The following is a 20143-nucleotide window of genomic DNA, read 5'->3' on the forward strand; positions in this document are numbered from 1 at the left end:
CTTGCATGTTACGTAATGCCAGGCTCACAGTAGTAGCTGAACGCTGAGAAACCATAACAATTTATTTGATTTTTGCCCCTTTCATATAATATCTTCCTCATTGTTCAGATTTTACAATTCAAATAAACTTTGCAGTGCAAATTGCAGGGTGAGGATGGAGTGTACAAATGGTCTGTGTACTTGGAGATTCAGTAGCATTCCAGTTCTAAAACAGAGGGAGAGTTAAAATAGTAACTTGGGTCTTCATAAATATTATGTAACAAGCTGCTGCTGATAATACCATAGACCTCTCAACATTGAGTCTTTTCAAGCAAACAGGTATAGCGTTAAGCTTTTGGGCTGCTCAGTAGGAAGGTTTCTAAAGCACACACACAAAAAAACTCAATGCAGTCATAGATGAAAAATATATATAAAAAACATAAGAGGAATGTGAGTGTCTCTCTCCACTGTCTGCGTTCTGTCTGTGCATTGACTGACTGAACCCACTGCCCTTTTCAGAATGCCTCTGGCTAAGAAGAAGAAAGACCTACTATTTATGATGAAAAGCTCTTTGGATTCAGTCTCCTTTGCCAATTCTTCTTCAAGGCTGTTCAAATCCAGTACACTTGGTCTCAGTTCAACTTTGGCCTTTGTGTGGAAGAGGGAGAGAGAGATGGGGGAATGTATTTAACACTTTAGAGGTACTTCTGAATGAAATGCTAGGCCCAGGACGGAAAGGTAAGTTCTGTGTGCAATAATTTCACCATATTTCCCTTTCCCAGCAGAATTACAAAAATTGCTAAGGTTGTGTCTGTGGCTCTAGGTAAGATCAGACTTAGTCAAGGGATGTCACTTTGGGGCCTGAAATATTATGTCCCAAAGGTGCAAAGGGGACCATAGCTCAGTGTTGAGCATGTGCTTTTCATATTTTAGAAGTTCTGACTTCAACCCCTGACATTTTCATTTAAATATTCTCTCATAGCAAGTGTTGGGGGGTACCTCTTTGTAAGACATTGGGAAGCTGATTCAAGTCAGCATAGATACCCTTTATTTCATGGACCAATATAATGACTTGGTGTAAGAAAGGTATATAGCTTGGTGAATTAATCTCAGATCCTATCTAACGTTCAAGGTTTGTTTGACCTAACAGCAACCTTTTTTGCAACACTGTAGTACTTTATCATCAGAATGTACTAGGTATCAGCTGTAGAAAAGTGAAAGCCTGGTGGGGGACAGCAAAATATGGGGAGAAGTAATTCTGGTTTTGTCAGAAGGTTTTTGTTTAGAAAAATGGAGAAAACACATTCTGGAATATATTCTTTTACTGGATGACCTTGGGCGAGTCATGTTCTCTCCTCTTCAGAGGAAGGCAAAGGCAACCCCCCTGAACAAATCTTGCAAACAAACAAACCCTTCTATAATAGGGTCACTGTAAGTCACAAACAACTTAAAGGCACACCGTAACAACTACACTACAAATAATATTCCAAACATGATCATTTTATGCCAACCAAAATTAGCTGTACTTGCAGTCATGCTGGACACATGATCACAGTGTAGTCTCTGACAACATTGGCTCTTCAGCTTAGTAACGGAGATGAGCACCACAGGGATGTAGCCAGGATTTTAGGAAGGGGGGTCCAGACTAAGTGCCACCATTATAATGGGGCTTGGGTGCAGCGGTGCAGCAGCACGCACCATTCATGGTTCTAATGGAAGGGGGGGGTCCGGACCCCAAGATCCCTCCCCCTTGGCTGCACCGCTGCCTATGGTCGGACACGACTTGACAACCTTGTCAATGGGGAATACTTTTACCTTTATCTTTTTAAAGAGTGCTAACCTTGCCTTTTTTCATTATTCCCCAAAAATTCACATACATGCAAGAGAAAAATGTGTTTCACCCCATGATTTCAAATGTATGGAACCTATGACTCTAAGAAGCTGTTTTGATGATAAGAAGGCCTTTCAGTGTAGAAGGTCTCTTGGAGATATTATTTTTATGGAAACTGGCACCACAGTGGCGAAGAATATGTGTGTCTGCCATGACTTTCACCACCAAGGATATTGCTACAGCAAAGAAGAAATGCACACACTGCAAATAGTCCAGTGTTGTCTCAAGGTACTTTGGTACTAGAAGTTACAGTTTTGGTATTGTATGTGTCTACTCTGTTGTGCTTTTTGTTTCCTCCCAAACTTGCAAGTTCAGAAAACTTTTAAGCACAATCCCATGTTTATCTTCACAAAAGCATGTTGCTGTGTGTTCAAGGCAGAATTACTCCCAGCTAAAAGCCTCACTGTAACTGATTACTTTGGGCCTCCTCTCACATTCTCTTCTCTTTCTCTCTCACACATACCTGTGACTACACTCTTGTCTCCCAGTCTAACCTAGCTCACAAGATTGTTCAGAAGTTTAAATGAGGAAACAAGAAGAGCATGTCAGAACAAGAGAGAGACAGAAACTATATAAATTTAGTCCTTAGAACATGAATGAGACAGAGGCTGTACAAAATGAAATGAATTTCCTTTCCAGTTTAAGTATGGGCTAATTTCACTTCTCCCCACTTATTAAAACATCCCTTTGAGAAGAGAAAACACACACATTTCTCACTATTCCTCTTCACCAGTCTTGTGGGGAAGGGAATAGACCAAAAAGCTCCATTGTTAACTATGGTGAGCATGAGATGAATTACATTTTGAGGTCTGTTCTGCCAAATACCACACAGAAAACAGAGACTTGCTTCAATTGGGCCCTGGGCTAACACTTCCTACAGATACCAAAAGTCTGATGGTTAGCTGATAAGACAACTGGGCTATACTAGACTAAGTTCTTTGAGGTTTGAAGATAATCTTTTAATCAGCAAACAAATATTATCTAGAATTAATCTACTAGGAAAATGTCACTGCTGTATGTGGTATTCAGATATTTATAGCAACATTGTTCTTTTAAAACCAACCAGCAAACAAAAAGCTGTAGGATTATACACAGAACATACACATCACTTGGCTGCTTGACAGAAACTAAAAAGTGCCTTTCTGTTAATAATTTGAACAGTACTCTAAGCAGATAGCACAATTATGATTGAAAATAATTAGCAATATTCTCACATAAAATGCAGATTAATTGCAAAAGATGCAAGTTATAGTGTCTGGTCTCTGGAGATAAGTACACATCTAGCTGCAGTTTCATAGAATGTTCATGTGATAGAAAAGTGGTTCTTGTTATATACTATTGTTTACTTCACCAACTATGAAAAGCCATGCTGGAAACAAAAGCAAAAGTTCCCTGGGACTTACTTTTCACTCTGCAGCCAACTCATTTAAAACAAAACCCACTTTATACAGATGATGATGATGATGATGAGATTGCCTTGCTCATATCTCAGTCATGATTTTTTAGAAATGTCTGGTGCATCTCTGCAGTTACAGCATGCTCTTCTCTTATAAATTTTGCAAATATAGGTACGTGAATTGAAAGGCCATTTACTTTTCCCTGTGCATGAAAACATATTTATTTAAACTGTGCTTAAGAAATAGATAGTCCTCATCGTCATGAAGACTAAGACCTTGTTTTCATGAGTCAAAAGGCCCATCCTTCCCCACTCCACATTCTGTCAGCATCCTGTTTGGATGGTACACAGGCCAAACTGTTCAGCACCAGAAATGAGGGGGATTAAATGGATTTAAATAATCTACTTCTTACTCCAAATCTTCCAGGAAGATGCGGAGCCCTCTGTTCCTACAATGGGGAGGGGGGTGTCTCTGGAGGCCATCCCACTGAACTGCCCAGTGTATCCACCACTGTCACCAATTGCTTGCTCAGGACAAAGCACATTTGATTGTCACTGGGCTCCTTCTTCTGACCTCAGAAACAAGTGATCTGCCAAGGTGGCAGACATGTTGGCAGCTCAGCAAGATGCCCATGCAGATAACTTTCCTGGTGCAGAAACAGAGGATCATGTAATGTGGGGAGCTTTGTACAACTCTGGGGCCAGGATATTCTAGGCTGCCCCTGTAGTATCATGGCCCATGCCAACAGGGCATAATAACAAGATTGATTTCAATATTTAGATAATGTTTTCTTCTTAAATAATCCAGCTTCTAAAATTGATAACAGATTCATCACTTCTAGAGAGGGCAGTAGGATAACGTGGTACCAAACCCTGATATATTTTGATGACCCTTCCTTATCTATAAGTCTAAAACTCTTTAAGAACCTAAATCTTCTTGGTGGTAGAAAGGGAAACAGCAAAACATAGGTGTTCCTGATGTTATAGCCTACCACCAGGCATTTGTGTATCTTTAGAGCTAAATGTATCCAGAGAACCTAAAACTGAGCAGGTTTATAGCCTTTCCCAACAAGGGACCACCCAGAAGTGTTTTGTCATCCTTCCCCACTTCGTACCACTGAAATGTGTTCAAATATAACCTCCATCACCTCACTAACCATTCCCCAGCACTTCTGAGTTTTATCAAGTTGGGAAAGGCTGTGGTTTGTATTGGGAAATATGAAAGATAGAACTGTATCTCTCAGACATATGAAATTGGCAAAGCAGAAACTGAACAACCAGACCCATGTCCTCCCTTACAGGGACTTTTAGAGAACAAAACTTTAAAAGGATCTAAACTGGAAATACTTGTCCACAATCAAACATATGGCATTATCGAGGAGAGAAAAGAAAATGGCTGCAGGTTAGAGGGATACAGGATGAAAAAGCATGAAGAAAATAAATAAACAGGGAGTCATCATAGTTCAGCTGACAGTTAGTGAGCATAAGCATGAAAAGGTTACTAACTGACACAGTATGGCTGTTATTGTTTCTACTTTTCTAAGACTTTATTCCTGATTTGTGTCACTTCTTATTTTGTGTTTTATTTGCCTGTTTTGAAATACATAATGCTTTCCCGGACTCCTTTGTTCACTCCATATCTTTTCCCACCAGGGTGATTTAGGTAGGGGGAGTAGATCCCATGCTATATAGGTTACTTTTTAAACCCAGCCCCTGGACTAAATCCTGTTAGTAGTCCCAAGTAGAGTCAACCCATAGAATCAATTGTTAAATGATAAAAAAATAGGAATTGTACGCAAACGCCTGTGTTTATCCTGATCTGTATGTGAATATTTCACTACCTATTACTTGTTCAGAGCATATTTGAGAAATTGTTAGTTCTCATCAGAATATTGGGCTTCATACTAAATAGCCTCTGGCTTGATTCAAAATAAGATCCACTATCAACTCATTAGACTGGGAAGTCTGTGGGAAGTCAGGAGGGATATTAGATTTAAGGGTCTTGTGCTGACAAAAGGATTATTTTAGTATCTAATTCTTTACTAACATTCAGTTAATGAAAGCCCCTGTGCCTGTTATAGAACAGGATTTCAAAGAATAAGTCCAGTTCTGCTTGGGTAGATGCATTTGTATATTGCTGTGCTATACAGATGAAAAGTAATAATGTACAGGAATAGCAGCAGTATATGTTTTTCAGTTTAGAACTATAATTATGGAACATTTTTTAAAAATGAAGTTAAGTTGGATGGGTAAGTCTATTTCCAGTTCATTTGACTTTCTAGTGTTGTTATTCACATGTTTATTTTGTCCAATTTCATCATTAATTGCATTTAAAAAAAACCCTGCATTGTCATTACTTTATATTTAGTTTTCCATAAAATGCAGATTTTTAAAGCAAACTGCCAAATTTCTAGCTATTTATAGCTTGGAGAGAATGAGGGTCATCCTTTGGATAAATTTTTAGGTGTCAGGCAAAGCATGTGCCATGCATATCATTAGTCTTTGAACCATAATTTGTTTCATTGGATAGTTGTAGGAATATTTTTCATACCCATATCCAGATTATTAAAAAAAATTAAGATGGGAGGAAGAAACAAAAGATTTGTGAGTTAATTCCTTTCTCTTATCTCAATGGATTCTCACCTGTGTGTCCTTACAAATGCATGCACAAAACACACAAAAATGAAGATAATCTAAGCACTGTAGTCTCTTTCTTTGACATAATGATGATTAGAATATACTGTGAAAAGCACCATAATGCTATAAACATCTTAAAACACTTAATGCATTTTAACATTTAAAAAGTACACCCTCTGAGGTCAGAGAAATTTACTCCCAGTTTCCTAGAGGATTGCAAACTAAACCAATCCCCTTGGAAAACATCACATTAAATAAATCTTACCACATAAAACAACCACAATACTTCCTGAACCAAGTGGTCTCCTATAACTTTCCAAGATGGATTTTAATTCTCAGAAAGGGATTTAACTGCTAACATTAAAACTAATTGTCACATCAACAATTTATTTTTCAGAACCCGATAAAAATGGGCATGCATGAGATCCCAGATATCATCTGTGCTGGACTGGTGGCCCATCATAAGGCAAATGTAACTGTTCGTGCAGTCAGTGTGTTCTACATGACTCTGGCCATGCTGATTAGCATGAGCTTTGATTGAAAGTTGTTCTTGCTGTTTATAACTCTAGCAAGTTTTGAAAATACCAAGTTGAATTAATAGGAGTACATTCTACTTTTTTAAAATTTTACTTTAGAGCTGTATTTTTAATTTGCAGCCCTGTTCCTACTTGTGACAAGCAATATGGAGATTGTAAAATACTTACCTAGTTGCCTAATTTTTCATCCAGAAAATTATATTTCTTATTAAATGCAGTGCACACTGTGTCTTGTGTGTATTCTTTATTCTCGGTTGTTGGGATGTTTATGTGCTGTGTTTGCTACTTGTCATACCCATAGAGGTAAACAAATATTTTGGGTACACTGCACAATGAGTCTTTTTGCACTTCAAAATTTTATGCAGACAGTCTCAAGTGTTTTTACTTCTTTGACTGGGCTATTTTCATTCTGTTGCCATGCTTTTGTCATAATTTCAGTACATTCCTAGGGAGGGAAGGAATGCTCCTCACCAGTATCACAGTAATTACAAAATTGCTATACAAATACCTTTCGTCTTGGCATACAAGATTTCAGCCTGTGTTTGCACATCAATGTTTTTATTCTTCCCTTTAAATATGAGATCGAAGCAGAATATTAACTCTGTGGGAGCCTGAAGGTGGAATTTTGGTGATGGGGATTGATTTCATTGAAGTTCTGTTTTACTCAAGAGCCAGTGTGGTACAGTGGCTTGAGTGTGAACTATGACCCAGGGAGACCAGAGATTGAATCTCCACTTGGCCATGGAAACTTACTGGGTGGTCTTGGGCAAGTCATACTCTTTCAACCTAAGAGGATCAATAGCAAACTCCCTCTGAATAAATCTTGGTAAGAAAACCTTAGGACCACCATATATCAGAAATTACTTGAAGGCATACAACATTTTATTCACTGTGTAGAAAATAGTAGTGAAACTTCCTTTGAAGGCTGGGAATTGTACACTGTTATTTCTGGTAATCCCTGGATGTGGGCAAGTCTGCTGTCCACCAAAGATGTCTATTCATGAAGTGAGGAATGCATAGAATGAGGAAAATAATTTCTCTTTATTACTATAAAAAAATATAACGAGCACCTAGAGAAAAAGAACACAGAAACTAACTTAATATTAATTATTATACAAAATTAAGGGGAAATGTCCATGTTGGTTAATATACAAGTTATAGCACCTCATCATAAAATCAATAAAAGGACACTAGACCTTAAAAAAGCAGGTTGATTTTATCCCCCATCTGTCTTTGTGAGCGAGGAAACCGTTGTCTGTCACTCCTTGAAGGATCAGTCCTTTCGAGTCCCTATCCAGTATTTATTCTTTGTTAATCACCAGACCAGGATCCAAGAAACACAATCTAGCCCAGAATTTATAACCACTGCTACATTTTCTTCCCTCAGATTATGTCCAAAGAAAAACATATGCACCTTGTACAAAGATACTGTGAGGCATTCTTTCTAAAATATCCCTAATGAGTATCCTCTTTTTCTACTGGCAGTAGTGATTTATCTACTGCCTCAGACTTCACTGAGACTAAGATAAAGAGAAGACATGAAGTGCAGGTATGTAATCTTCCTTTTATCTCTTCTTCAATATTGCAGGAATTCTACTTTAAATGTGGAGCACACCCAACCTCTGACAGTGAGACATCTGTGGCACTGAACCTCATTACCACAAATAGTCGGGGCATCTCATGTATAACCTGTACAGATGTTCGGTAAGTCAGTTTGAAGAATGCCAGCCATACTTGGCTAGACAGAAACACTGCATTTTTTCAAGCATTTGCTTTTTATTCTTTACATTCCCACTCCCCTTTTATGGTTTTAATATTATGATGAAATATGTCTGAGAGGTTTAAAAAACAAAAAATAGGGGTTTTTTTTAATAGCAGAAGTGACATCTCTGTTTCTCTCACTGAATGGATGTATAAAAGGTTAAGGTAAAGGTAGTCCCTTGACCTGACTGTCAAGTCGTAACCGACTGTAGGGTGTGGTGCTCATCTCTGTTTCTAAGCTGAAGAGGCAGCGTTGTCTGAGGACTGCTTTGGTGGTCATGTGGCCAGCATGACTGCATCAAACACTGTTACCTTCCCACTGAGAAGTGGTACCTATCTATCTACTTGCATTTGCATGCTTTTGAACTGCTGGGTTGACAGAAACCGGGATTAGTAACAGGAGCTCATCCCATCAAGCAGCACCCAGGCCTCGAACTGCCAGCCTTCTGATCTTCTGATCATCAGATCAGGCGTCTTAACCACTAAGCCACTGTATCTCTTATGAATGGATGGATGAAATGGCTTAAATCCTATTGTTAGTCCCAGACAGAATAGACTGATTGAATCAGTGAGAATTTGCTAAATCAACACTTGTAATTCCACTGATTTACTCGAGTGAAGATTAGCAATTAGATTTTGGGTTATTATGTTAACTTGCTTTCCCAATAAACCCAATTAAGAATAGCAATCAGGATGTTGTAGACCAATGCTTGTCAATCTTTGGTCCTCCAGATATTTTGGTCTTCAGCTCCCTTATGTTCCAGCAACCATGACCATGGTCAGGAATTCTGGGAGATGAAATAACAAACATCTGGAGAAATACAGTTTGAAAACCACTGTTGTATGCATTTATATATGTGGTAGTAATTTTGGTGAATCAATGTGTAGGATAAAAATAGTTTATATTGTCTCACAGAAACATTTATTCTATGTTTGTTCATTTAATACAGCAGGCCCATGTTATCCACTAGGGTTTGGTTCCAGGACCTTCCTATGAGAATCTGTGGATTCTTAAGTCCCATTATATACAATATGTTAGTAAAATGGTATCCTTGTATAAAATGGAAAGATCAATGTTTGCTTTCTGAAATTTTCTTTTTGAGGGGAATATTTTCATGCTGTGGATGATGCTGTTTCATGCCATGGATGCATAATCTGTGGATACAGAAGGCTGACTGTAATAAGACAAGATTTTTGGTTTCTAGTTTAATGTCACTTAATCGGTACATGCAGTCCATTCAGTTTTCTCATTTGTGAGACCAGGTAAATAAATTAAAAATTAATAACAGGTTTGAACATGAGATTCTAGTCTCTGATCCCAAACACTTCAAGGCCAAAAGCCCAAAGGAAGCTGGGCATTGTTGTTGACTTCTTTGGGACACACAAGCTAGGATCTCAGATTCAGATATCAGAATATGTTATCCTTTTCTGGTACCAGAGTTCAGCTCTCCTTTTACTCAGTCACACAAGTACAAGGCACAAATGGATTGCACGCACTCCATAATGCTCATTTTCAGTAATATCAGATAATACAGGAAATCTGGCTTATTGTTATGTGTGTGCAATTTTGTTTAGTATAGACAGCTGTTTAGCTGTTTGTAAATATGTGTGTGTGTGCGTGTGTGCGTGTGTGTGTGTGTTTTATGCAAAATACTATTTATAAGGGATAATTTCAGCTTGCAGACAGTGTGATATTTAAAGGGCTAAATTTGAGATGAAAACTAATGTAGTATAGTGGCAAAGTGTGATGGATTGGAAAGTCCCCAGTTCAAATCTGTCTAAAGTTATCAAGTCACTGTATGGTAGCATGCCCTAATTTACAAAGGCCATCCCTTTGTTTAAAGACACCTTCAGTTTGAAAATTAGCCAAGATCAAGTCCAGTTTAAACAAACAAACAGCTTCATTTATATACCACTTCATACTGAACTAACAGTGTCTAAGCAGTTTACAACTGTAAGTTATTTACCCCCCAACAATCTGGGTACTCATTTTAGTGACCTTGGAAGGATGCAAGCCTGAGTCGAGCTTGAGCCCCCTGAGCTGGGATTGAACTCGCAACCTTATGTTTTTGAGTGAGTGGCTGCAGTACAGGCATTTAAACCACTGTGCCACCAGGGCTCTGTTTAAGGATCATGACCAATATAAAGGGAGATATCAAAGATCTTGAAAATTATCATCAACAGTTAGCAGCCCACACTGAGGAAGTTCAAAAGTCACCTGATCACAGTTTGCCTTACTATGTTGAAATGTAAATTATAGCAATTACATATATGTTTACATTTGTATATAGGAATTATTATATGCAGATTGTTTGCAAATTCATTTCTTCTTATGTCTTCTCTTTTGGTGAAGCATTTACTTTATTCTAGTGATGTGAAAGTGGCCACCATACTAATGCCACTATACTAATGTTGTTCTTCAGGCTTACCCTAGCATTTGCATGATGGAGATAATAATACTGATGTATCCTAGTACTTAGTTGGAAAGATGTACAGATTTGAAAACTCATTTTATCCTGCCTTTTGACCTCAAAAATAGGTCCCAAATTGGCTTACCATTATAATTTTAAAAATGATCAATCCCATCTTTCTTCCAAGAACTAAAGGGACTAAAGAGAGCATGCAGTGAAACAAAATACAATGAAAAGACAAAAAGTATGAACATAAAAGATCAAACAGGTGATTTAAAACAAGCCAATAAAAGAGAACAGCATCAGATTAAAATTGCCTTCTTCAGTCAGTGAAATCAGTTGCCAAAGGGTAGCCTAAATGAAAGGTTTTTGCCTCTCAGGAGAAAAGAAAATTGGAGGCCTGGGGAGGCAGCCTAAATCCCCTAGGTTGGAGAGATGCAGAACCTGGGCACCCCACGTCTTCAAGATAAACCTCCCTCATGTTCTCATTCTAAATGTGTCTCTGTGGGTGGCAAGCCTGAGAAAAGGGGTTCTCTTGAAGATCAAACACGCACTAGCTTGTATGGGGGAATACAGCCCATCAGATAGCCTATAGCCAAATAGCAATGGACTTCATAAATCCTAACCACCTATTTGAATTGTTCCCCAAGCAACAGATCAGTAGCCAATGAAGCTGCCATAACATGGGATTTGCATATTACCTTGCCACCAGCTCCAGTCAGCAGTCTGACTTCAGCATGTTTCTGAATGTTTTTCTAGCCAGCCCCACATGGAACATGGTTCTCAGCCTCTGTAACCCACACTGCATTTGAACCAAACTGACTGTGACAGCCCACATGGTGCCCGCAACTTCCAAAGCCTGAGACATAGCATTGTACCACCATGAGAATATCAGCATTGTTGCCTATGGGTACCGTACTGTGGACTATGGAACAAGGAAAGGGAGGCAAGCACTGGAGTAAGAAACACTGAAGATAACCCAAAGCAGTAGATGCTTTTGGTTGTCATCTGCCAAAACAAGCACACAGTCAAATAAGTTGTTTCTTTTTCAGCCATTTTTAGTTCTTTTGTATTTGTTTCAACTTTTACTATCATTCTTATGAGACAAAGTAAAAATAGACGAAAAAACCTTTTCTTTCCATCATAAAATATGTTTTCCCCATCTTTTCCCAAACATTTGAGATGCTTCCATTAAGAAAAAGTTGAATGAAGCATTTTGATGGCAGACATGAATGGCTACCAGAAACAAGTGAGGATGGAGTGAAACTGCCTCCCCTCTTTCCCCAATACCTTCAACTGCTGTTGACAGCAGAGGTCTGGTGACACATCTCATAACTGATAACACACCACAGAATCCTCCATAAATATTTATCATAGCTCTGTGCTACCTGGCTTGCATTTTACAAGATTAAAAAGGCTTATGTTAAATAAAAACAATGTTTTCCCAAAAGATCAAGACCGCCAGTAATAAATCTAGGAGGAGACAGTTTGTCTACCAGGAAAAGCAAAGGGACTTTGTAGAAGGGTATATATACTTTGAAGATAAATAGATGTTATTTCCCCCCATCTCAGGCTCAACACAATATAGTCCATTAAACTGTTTTTAGTGCCTCTGATGCTGCCTTGACTGTCTGCTGACAGTAGTGTGCTGTAGAAAATGAGCCTTTCTGATAGGTTAAAAGATAAGTCAGCTTTGAAAAGAATGGTGGGATGTCCATCACTTCACAGATATTTGAGAGTTATAAAACTGTCATACGTCTTTTCTACAATTCATCTTTCAGGCACACTATGCTGAATCACTTCAACTGTTGTGCTATCCCTTAGGTCCAAAGTGCCACCCACTGCCTTTGAGGTGTCTTGCCTTTAAGGCTAGCAATATGTTTCCATTTAAAAAACAACAACTGACACTAATCTCCTCACTGAGAAAAGAAATGTTAGCCTCACTATTTTTGTTAAGTGTGCTTTGATTTTATGTTCAGAGTGCCTATATAAAACATCACATCCTTTTTGCTCTGTATAAATTAACCTGACATAACTCAGCCACAAATTAGGTTTCACACTCACCAGGGCAGATTAAATCCCTAGAAGAGAAGGAAATTGCAGACGTAAACTTAGTTTTTGGTGTCACACTAGGAGGTGTGGTAGCATGGGTGTGGGGCCCCAATGCAGGGATTAGTGAAATAACTGAAAATCATGTGACAACAGGGTGTTGTACAGTCGCCGTTCTGTTTTCACGGACATGGAGTTTGTGTCCCTCAGAAATACATGAGGGCCAAACAGAGGGTGACACAATGGGGCACATGCCTGAAGTGCATGCATGGTGGCACGTGCAATAGGAACTCCAATATCAGCAGTTTCCCTTTTCGTGGGGAGTGGCGGTGGAATGGATCCCCTGCAAAAACAGAGGGATGTGGAAATTAAAACTCTCTCTGTTGGGAGAGGGAAGGCGAGAACTTCCTTGCCAACTCCTGAGTTACTGAGAATCTGGCAAATCAGCTATCTCTATTTATGCAGTAGGTTTTCTTTGCCATCCACCCCATTCACTATATGTTATTCCAGAAAGTGCCTGTCACTAGAGTAATGAACTCTTATAGCAATGTTAATCCATGAAGGACTCTAGTCAGTGCTAGAATACAGATGCCCATTTTATTTCTCTCTTATATTTCAGGCTAATATAGGTATCCTCACTAGAAAGGTTTTTTTAAAAAAATGCAGCACCAAACCCAGCCAAAAATGTTAAACGTAAGCAAAATCTAGCATTGGGGAAATCCAAAAAAATCTTCCTTCAGTGTTCTCTTAATCCTTTGGAACAGAATTCAAAAATGCAGGAGAATTGAATGTTTCCCAGGATAGCATTAGCACTTTAATTCTACATCATTTACATGCTGTCTCAGCTAAAAGCCTTTTGAAATATCCTTTTTTATATAGGACATCTATATAATATATAAAAATTTATATGGAACATCTATAGAGAAGAAGAGGGAAAGACAGATACAACTGGTTTAAACAGACCACCACTTTATTGACAAAACCTTCCAATGTCTCTCATAGCCATACTACAGACAGTGGCCCTCTCTTGAGGTTTGGAAGGCATGTGGGAAGGAAGCTAACTATGAGAACCCACAGTATCTGCAATTTTTTTCATCTGCCACCAACAGCTAAAACGTGAGGCCTTCAAAAACAGTTTTATCCCAAGGCCTCTTCTGGTTCACCATCAGGGGAGTCTATCTCAGATCACCTTTACAGTCATAGTCCTTGCCAACAGTTCCAGTGTCCATCAAGCTGTATGTGTGGCATATATTTATTCCTATATGGTGCAAGAAAGCCTGAAAAGCCTGAAAGCAAAGTCTAAAAAGCAATGTAGTTTAAGAAAATTGTTTCTCAGCTCCATCAATTGATGTGTGACAGCTAAACCATAGCAAGGAATATTGAGAAAGATGATTAAGAAAGGAGGGAGATGAGGTTGGAAGGCTAGATAAGATTGGCCTACACTTATTATTGAGCCCCAGTGTGTCATCCAGGAGGGGAAAGAGGGAAGAAGTTCCTTTTCAGAACAATTGCTAGTCTCACTCTCCAGACTTGGAGACAGAAGCAAGACAGGTTTTTTCAGATCTGTTGCTTCTTTTTTCAGGAGGGCCTGTCCTTCTTTATAATAGATAATTTTATGCCCACACATTGAGGGTGGAAAAAGTGCCAGTCTGTGGGATAAATGAAGTCCCACTGTCTTGAAATTTAAAATTAAAAAAAAAACATTTCAATCTCATATATTTCTCTATGCCCTGTACACCCTGTATAGAAAATCCTATTAGGACATTGTCCAGTTTGCTGTAGAAGGCACTGGAATGCTCTCTGCACTTTAATCTGCTTAGCTTCTGTAAACTACCCAGGTTTTAATCCTGGATCATATCTCTAAATCCCAGTACTACCCAGTCTGATAAATACAGACATAATCCAAGCAACCCATACAAAATAAGCAATGAAAATGAGTGATTTGTTGAAAGTACCTTACAGTTATTCAGATTTACACAAAGGAAAAGATTCTGTCTTTTTGGTTTGGTTTGAATATATTTCAACCTGTTATGTTAAATAATGTTAGCCACTGGCACTTCCCTTTGACCTTGAGATTTATTGGTTAGTATCATGACTGGTGGACTGGTTCCATTGATTTCCTAAACTGTTAGTTTCTGGTAAATGTCAGCATCTCTGCTAACTTGTTGAAAGCAAAGAAAGATAAACAAGATCCACCTTAAACAAAGCATGAAGGGCCATTGCCACACTTCAGCTGAAAAATTTATAATTCAATACACCATTTGTCTACCATGGATTTCTGTTTATGAATGTTTTCTTGTAGCTGTCACTGAATTATGCAAAAAGATCTTGCCAGGTTATGCTAAAATGCAGAGTTAGTTTACTACAAAGTAGAGCTAGCATGTAGTGGTTTGAATGTTGGGCTAGGACACTGGGAAAATAGGCCTCAAATCCCTACTTGACCAAGAACATCTTGGGCAAATCCCACTCTCTCAGATGCAGAGGCAGTCAAGGGCAAACACCTCTGAACAAATTCTGCCAGGAAAAGCCTGTGATAGGTTCACCATAAGTCAGAAATGACTTGAAGACACACAACAAAAACTATAATGTGAAATAAAATGCTTTTTGGTGCTTCTTGTTAGCTGCACTACAAGAAAATAAAAAAAAAAAAACAGAGAATTGGTAATTGTTATCACATGTACACATTTTTCCTTGTAGCATTTCAGATAATGGGCTGATATTTTAGGAAGCTCTTAATTGGTTCAGTAAACAGCAGGAACCTAAAACAAATAGTGAATACTGCAGTCCTGGAGGAAAAATGTGTTTGTCAACTATCTCCAGTGTAGTTGTGTTTTATTCTTTTTTTTTTTTAAAGAAAAGCATCAAAAGGGCTTGGCATACCCCCAGGCTCCTGTAAACTCGGCTCTGAAATCACAACAGTGTTAAGCAGCATAAAAATAATATGGGCAGAAGCAAAAATGCATCATGCTGTCTTTCAGGAACCAGGTAGTGTACAATTCCTCAAGGTGCTATTATTTTTAGCATCCCAACAGATGTGCAGGTATAAAAGATATGTAGGGCTTGCCCTTATTTATCACAAAAGAAGAATTCCCCTGAAAGTTGAGCTTTTGGCTGTTGTTTGCTGATCTGGTATGAATGCATCTCATTCTGTTGAGCATGTCAGAGAAGGAAGGAAAGGAAGGAAAATTGTCCTTGTGGGAATTTTTTTTTAAGTAAGGAATTTCTTTTTTATCTTAAAGCACGAGTTGTAAGGGACCTGTATTTTTCTAGCAGTGACACAACTAGAACTACAAATCTCATCCAGATTTTCAGAACCTTTTATAATTTCAGTCTGATTTGTTCCATTCTTACAGATCTGTAAGGACTGGATGCTATTACGACTTTGAAATGAATGTGTGTATATATATTCCTTCAAGTCACCCTTTGAGTATTCCTTGCATAAGAAAACCCTATGAAAAATTCATGGGATCACCTGTTGTTCCCAATGGCAGTGCAAAGTGCACATGGCCACTAGTGAAGCTGCGTGCACATTGAGAACAACAGGGCTTGCTCAGATCCACTGATGGCAAACTCATGGATGTTGAGACCCCACTGTACATGCAATAGGAGAGCCAGCATGGTGTAGTGGTTTGAATGTTGGATCATGACTCTGGAGAACAGGGTTCGATTCCCAGCTTGACCATGGAAAAGTCTTATGCTCTCAGCCTCATGAGAAGACAATGGCAAACCTCCTCTGAACAAATCGTGCCAAGAAAACCCCATGATAGGGTAATCTATTAATGATATTTCCATTTTTCTTCATATAAAGGATTTTTTTTTAAAAAAAAATCTAAATGAGAGGAAAACTGTAATGGAGAGAGCCTTCTGAGTCCTTCTCTCATAAAAGTCTAACACTGAGTATGCAACCATTTTGTACAGAATTGGAAATGCTACTTTTTAAAAGTGTGCTGTATAGTGTTGTATTATTCTCTGCGTGTTCATAGTGTTCTCTGTGTTTGTAATTCTTGCACTTATTAAATTAGATCAATGCAAATGAGGGGAAAATTTTGCTTCAATTAACTTTTGAGGAATTTTCAAACTGCATATTCAGAATGGAAAGAACTTAAGGTTTTAAAAGTTTGAATGTGGGAAAAAGCAACATTGTCATATTTTCCAATCCCTGGCTTCTCCAAAGAATCTCTTTGAACTTCCGTTCTTGTTATCGGCTATATTTTTAAATTAAACCTGATACTTGGCATTTCACTGACAGGCACGAGGAACGGATTTTCTTTTTAAACCACTCTGTGTTCTTTAAGTGTTTTGATGATGCATTTAGCTTCCCATCTGATCATAACTTTCAGGAGAAGATTGGCTACCTAAGAATATATTGTGGGCTGCAATTGCCATATTTTATACCTTAACAATTTATGAACCTTTTTTAAAAAAAGAACTCTTAAATCGACTCAGGTTCTTGAACAGTATTTTTGAAGTGTCTGTGTTTTAAAGGGGTGATTTTCAAATAGCAGATTGAAGGTTGCTAGGTAGATGGATGTGGAGAGATGTGAGAGAGATCAGCTGCCAATCATGGGCCTCATGGATGGTTCCTCAATAAATGTTCAGTGAATTGTCTTAGGCTGCATTTGCATGGGAGAAATAATCTGGATTAACACGATTTTAACTGCCATGGCTTAATGCTGTGGAATTCTGGGAATTGTAGTTTGTTGTGGCACCAGAGCTCTGAAAGAGAAGGCTCAATGTCTCACAAAACTACAATTCCTAGAAATCCACAGCATTGAGTCATGGCAGTTAAAGTGGTGTCAAACCGGACTATTTCTCCTATGCGGATGCAGTTTTAGAGGCTTTGAAAGCCAATGCTTAGAATTGAACCTGCAGTTGAAATCCTGCCTCGTACTTTTTCCTCTTACATGCTTATTAATGTACTCAGACTAAAACTTCTCAGGACTAAGAATAATTATCTACCAAACTGATAATTATAGTGGACTAAGTTATGAATGAGGAAAAACATTCTGTATATATGAACCAATGTAAGCCGGTAAACTTTGAACTAGATTTTAAGTAAGCAAATGGTAAAAAATATATGAATTACATTTTTGTTTTTTGTTGGCGATCTATAAAAACTTTGAAGTTATTTTAATTAAAGTAAAGAAGCATTCTAAGGTATTTACTTTGAGTACTACTTGTTATATGCCATTGTTTCTGACTTATGGCAATCCCAATGGTTTTCTCTGCAACATTTATTCAGAGGTGATTTGCCTTCCTTTGAGATGGAGAGAATGTGATTTCCCCAAGGTCCCTCAGTGACTTTTCATGATTAAGCAGGGATTTGAACCCTAGTATCCTAGAGTCCTAGTCCAGCACTCCAACTACTATACAATACTAGCTCTAAGTACCACTTACTTTCCACTAAATATGAACAGAATTTCAGGCTATGTTTGTAGTATACATTTATTTGAGACTAAAGTAGTTCCAAGTAAAGATGAATAAGATTTGTAGGTCTCTGTAATCTTATACATCCTTGTCCAGACACAGGTCCAATTGACCATAGTATTTCGTTTTGAGTTAAATATGCCTCGAAAGTGTGCCTAAGCATCCAAATTGCTTCTTTAAATGTTGATCTTCATACAGTAATTGCATAATGGCTGAGGCTGATAAAATACCAGCCACTGTATAAAATTCCAGATGTCCCTCTTCAGTCTTTCTGTAGGTACTTTTTTTTTAATGTAGTCTGTTAAAGCTTGGTGCACAACCTTCATTTGAGGGAAACTACAAAATCCATGCACTTTGAGGGACTGCTATTCACATTGCATTTGGATAGCGTTTTGTTGGCTGGTTTGTTTTGAAGAGTACTGTGCCAATTCCATTTTGGAATCTCATTTTTAGTTTCATCAGTTTCAAGACCATATGGATACAAATTTTGCCTCAGGAAATAAGTATGGTATAAAACCTGTTCAAGGCTTCAACTTATTTTTCATATCATTCTCTGTGTGTAGATGAATGTACTTTTTTAAAAAATTGTCCATAAACCATGGTTCATTATAAACTGAGAATACCAGCATGATGTAATAATTTGAGCACTGGACTAGGATTTTAAAGAACAGGGTTTTGAGAAACCATGGATGATCCTGGGAAAGTCACACTCTCTCAACCTCAGAGGAGGGCAAAGGCAAATGCTCTCTAAACAAATCTTGACAGGAAAACCCCATGATAGAGTTACTGTAGGTCAGAAATGACTTGAAGGAACACAACAACAAGCCAATGTACTGTTATGACAGTACCAAAATTGTAGAGAAAATACTTTTTTCTGCAAGTCACATGTATTTATATTTTCCTAATGGATGCGTCCAGATTTTCCAACTTAGAAGTGAAATAACATGGCAGAATCTATGGTCAAGGCTACAGTATCACTGAGTATCTGGTAAGACATGAAACCAGATAATTAGGGAAGTTTGCACAGAGCAACTCAAGTATTTACAATGTGTTAGAGAATTATTATCTCTGTCAAGCTATGAAGTCTGCTCTTGTGTGAGAACAGATAATGTCAGCATCTTGTCTGAATTTTACTTCTGAAAGTGTAAGATCATGGAGCCCACACAGATAGACTGACAGTTGGAATGAACTGTCTTGCTCCATCAAGTGTCTTTATCACTGTGGCAAGTGAGAAGGATGATTTTTTTAAAAAAAAACAAACAAGAACAACAAATCTTCAGATGAAGACATGTCAGTAAACGATGTGCTCTGTGGGCTCTATTTTCAATTTATGATGGAATCAGCCTTCTCTCATGTTGACACTATACAGATGTTGTGGGCTACAATTCCTCAGCCCCAGTGGTTGAAGATGGTAGGCGTTGTAGCTCAAGATATATGGAAGGCACCAGACTGGAGGAAGCTGAATTACCTTATGAAGCCTTGATAAGTATATGTTATCAGTTATCTCACTGTGTTCTAACCTGAAAGTCTGTAATGTCAGAATAAAGGAACACTGCATTTCACTCTCTCTAAGAGGTGCTGATTTACAGCCCTCCCTCCGCTCTCGCAGACTTGAGATCCACATCCCTTGACTATCCGCAGGAGGTGAATGGAGGGGGTTAAAATAGAGCGTGTGCCATGTCACATGCCCCCATGCTTCCACAGGGCTGTGCCTCCATTCAAGGCAATAGGGCTTGGATATAGGCGATTTTCCATTTTTGCACGGGGATGGATCCCCCACGAAAATAGAGTAGGGACTGTATTATGTGTGGATTCCTATATCCATATGCTACATTTCTGTCATGTTGGAGATGTTTTTGACATGTTTTAAAATTTGGGATGTAAAAAGTATTTCCAAACTGTCTTATCCTCAGTGAGAAAAGGTATCAACACAGTTGTCTTGAAAATGGCCAACTGCTGTTTGAGTTTTCAGACATCAAGACCATTGTGGGGAGGTTCATTTGTGCAAAAAACATTTTCCCCCACAATCTTTTTGGTGCTAAAGGCATAGTATCTT

At 38.3% G+C, this 20143-nt stretch overlaps 1 protein-coding gene across 2 annotated transcripts in view; it reads left to right on the forward strand.

The window, feature by feature from the left end:
* PRKN (parkin RBR E3 ubiquitin protein ligase) overlaps positions 1-20143 on the forward strand; it is a 938258-nt gene that overhangs the window by 462219 nt on the left and 455896 nt on the right. For both annotated transcript variants that reach the window (XM_089530072.1, XM_089530073.1), the window contains one exon: positions 8028-8143. In XM_089530072.1, coding sequence (XP_089386198.1) covers positions 8028-8143 — 116 coding nt within the window. The remainder of the gene's footprint in view (positions 1-8027; positions 8144-20143) is intronic.

Source organism: Sceloporus occidentalis, unplaced genomic scaffold, assembly GCF_023333645.1.
Source record: "Sceloporus occidentalis isolate IW3139 unplaced genomic scaffold, rSceOcc1.0.p SCAF_6, whole genome shotgun sequence".
Taxonomy (NCBI): domain Eukaryota; kingdom Metazoa; phylum Chordata; class Lepidosauria; order Squamata; family Phrynosomatidae; genus Sceloporus; species Sceloporus occidentalis.